At 52.3% G+C, this 2,683-nt stretch overlaps 1 protein-coding gene across 1 annotated transcript; it reads left to right on the top strand.

The window, feature by feature from the left end:
* The first annotated feature begins 219 nt into the window (after nt 1-219).
* Nucleotides 220-1,617, top strand: LOC148013365 (uncharacterized). Its single transcript, XM_087668479.1, has one exon. It carries the CDS (start codon nt 291-293, stop codon nt 1,557-1,559), a length of 1,269 nt encoding a protein of 422 aa, XP_087524605.1. The 5' UTR covers nt 220-290; the 3' UTR covers nt 1,560-1,617.
* Nucleotides 1,618-2,683: the final 1,066 nt, after the last annotated feature.

The raw sequence follows: 2,683 nt of genomic DNA, 5'->3' as shown, positions 1-2,683 counted from the left end.
ATTGCCTATGTGGGGAACGATTGAAAGTTCCTTGTGATTTCTCATCTTTGTCAACTCAACTTCTGCCCACCTTATCTGCATTGTATCAAGTTCCATTTTCACGTCCCTTTATCGGGCTCGACTTACAGTATTCTTGCAGTACATACAATAAAAATAGCACTGCCGATCAGAGCTATCGATCGAGACTCGAGCTGAAGTCAATTATTAGCTAGCAGCTCGCGCACAGGGGGCGATCACTTAGTTTCTGCACCTTCTCAGTGGTAGTACAACCTTATAATATAAAATTCGGCATGATGTCGACCGCAGGTCTCCACGAGCCGAGGAGGATTGATCATGTGTTGATCATAGTACTGGCGTCTCTATACTGGGCTGCAGCGGCCTTAGTATTGCAGCAAGCCGAGGGGGCGGCGATATGCGCAACCCAAGACCGGGCGGCCTTGCTGAACTTCAAGGCGGCCGTGACCGGGGACCCGTCCGGCTACCTGGACACGTGGAAGGCACAGGCGTCCAAGGCCAACTGCTGCTCCGGGTGGAGAGGCGTCACGTGCGACGCCGCCACAGGCCGCGTGACAGGGCTGGACCTCTCCAATGCGGGCCTGCGCGGAGCCCTCTCCCCTTCCCTGGGCTCCCTCTCGGCGCTCCAAAACCTGAACTTGGGCCAGAACAGCTTCCACGGCCACATCCCGGAGTCCTTCGGGCGCCTGGCGGCCTTGCAAGAGCAGGACGTCTCCCATAACAAGCTGTCCGGCCCTCTGCCTCGCTCGATAGGCCAGATGGCCAGCCTGCAGCGCGTCGACATCATCGATAACGCCATCGATGGCCCGATCCCTGCCTCGTTTGGGCAGCTCTCGAGCCTCTACTTCGCCTACCTTTCCAACAACCTCCTCTCGGGCGTGGTGCCCGACGCCTTCACCGCCAACCTCACCAGCCTCTTGGAGCTCTACCTGGACCACAACCTCATCACGGGCCTGCCCAAAGACCTCTCCAACCTCAAGCAACTGGGGATCGCCTCTCTCGACGGCAACCCCATCGGGCCGAGCGCCGACCGCGTGTCCGGCCTGGCCACCCTGCCCTTTCTCGGCGAGCTCCACCTCAGTGGCTGCGGCATCTCGGGCCCTTTTCCTCGGTGGATCGCACGCCTCTCCGCGCTCCCAGGCGTCTCCGACGACATCACTCCCTTGATCGACCTCTCCAATAACGCCCTCTCAGGCCCCATCCCACCGGAGCTCGGCCACGTCGCCTACCTGGAAAGTTTGGTTCTGGACCACAACCAGCTCTCGGGCGCCATTCCCGCTTCTCTGGGCAACCTAACCTCGCTACGATTCATATTTTTGGACCACAACCAGCTGACCGGCAGCATCCCTTCCACTTTCGTGCAGCTCCAAGGGCTCCTCAACTTCAACGTGTCCTACAACCATTTGTCAGGAGAGATCCCTCAGCAGGCCCCTTTCACCACCTTCGACGCCTCCTCGTACCAATCCAACGCGGGCCTGTGTGGCTCTCCGCTGCCTCCCTGTCCCGCCAGCCACCATCGTCGCCTTCTGCTCACGTCATCGTAAGGTCGTCCAATATACTATTTTCCTGACTGATGCCTACACGCTACTCACGGTTCCCTTCCTCCCATTATGATTATATTGCATTTTGTCCTTCGAAAATCAAGCCCACATGAATATGTCTTGCCAACATGTTGGAACTTGTGCAAACGGATAAACAATGCAATAGGGTTTTTTTTTAATGTGATACTATTATATTGATTGAAGTAACGAATTTCCAACGCTCTAGGAGTGTAGCAGGTCTCAGAACCAAAGGGCAAGTGATACCAGTCTATGAATTTGTTTTGAAAGCTGTATCATTCCTCCTATCCCAAAGAAATTTAAGAGTGACTACTGAAATCAAACTAAGCAGCTTCCATGTGGCATCATCCGGATGATTTCGATCACCAAAGAGCATTGTGGTGAAACTAAAGTCGACCATGAGATTGGCTTCCTTCAACCACTTCCTAACCCTATTCTAGACCGGGGTAGTATGGCAAGAGACCCAGAATAAGGGCTCCTCATCCTCTTCCTCCTATTTGCAAAGAGGGCACAAAGAGACATGGCATCCTCCTGGCTAAATGAGCCCTTAGGGGAAGTTTCTTTGTACTCAACCTCCATCTAAAAATGTTAAGCTTGTAGACAGGAGTGGCTTTCCACACATGCTTGACCCTGCACTTCCACGTGCTAGATCTAGTCATGGGGCAAGAAGATCTCCACTTGTCACATAAGAGGTGGGGTATAGCTAGGGATGGGGAGGAGAAGCCGAGTCTCTTATGACATTTGACCAGTTGTGGGCTAGCAAGTTACTGGATTAGCTTATTGGGTACTATTGTGCTTGTAGTGGGCTAGTTAGGTCTCTTGTACTACCTGAACATGTTTGCCATCTATACACTTTCCAATTGATTCAATCCAAATAGGGCACTAATATCCCTAGTATCCATTAATTGAGAGTGAGCACTATCCCAGACTTGGGTCCAAGATTTTAATCCCTTATCAAAAAGTTTCTTTTCCAACCTAGGATTGCCAGTTATTGGCACTGATGGTGGGGGATCAAATGTGAATGGATTTGCCCATATACTAGAGTTCAAGGTTGAGTCTCCATTCCTATTTGCTGTTGCACACCACGATGCTTGGGAAATAATAGATTG

The sequence above is a fragment of the Lygodium microphyllum genome, chromosome 26, assembly GCF_053477565.2.
Source record: "Lygodium microphyllum isolate KBCC chromosome 26, Lygodium_microphyllum_v1.1.10, whole genome shotgun sequence".
NCBI lineage: Eukaryota > Viridiplantae > Streptophyta > Polypodiopsida > Schizaeales > Lygodiaceae > Lygodium > Lygodium microphyllum.
This window is presented reverse-complemented; position numbering and strand designations above follow the sequence as displayed.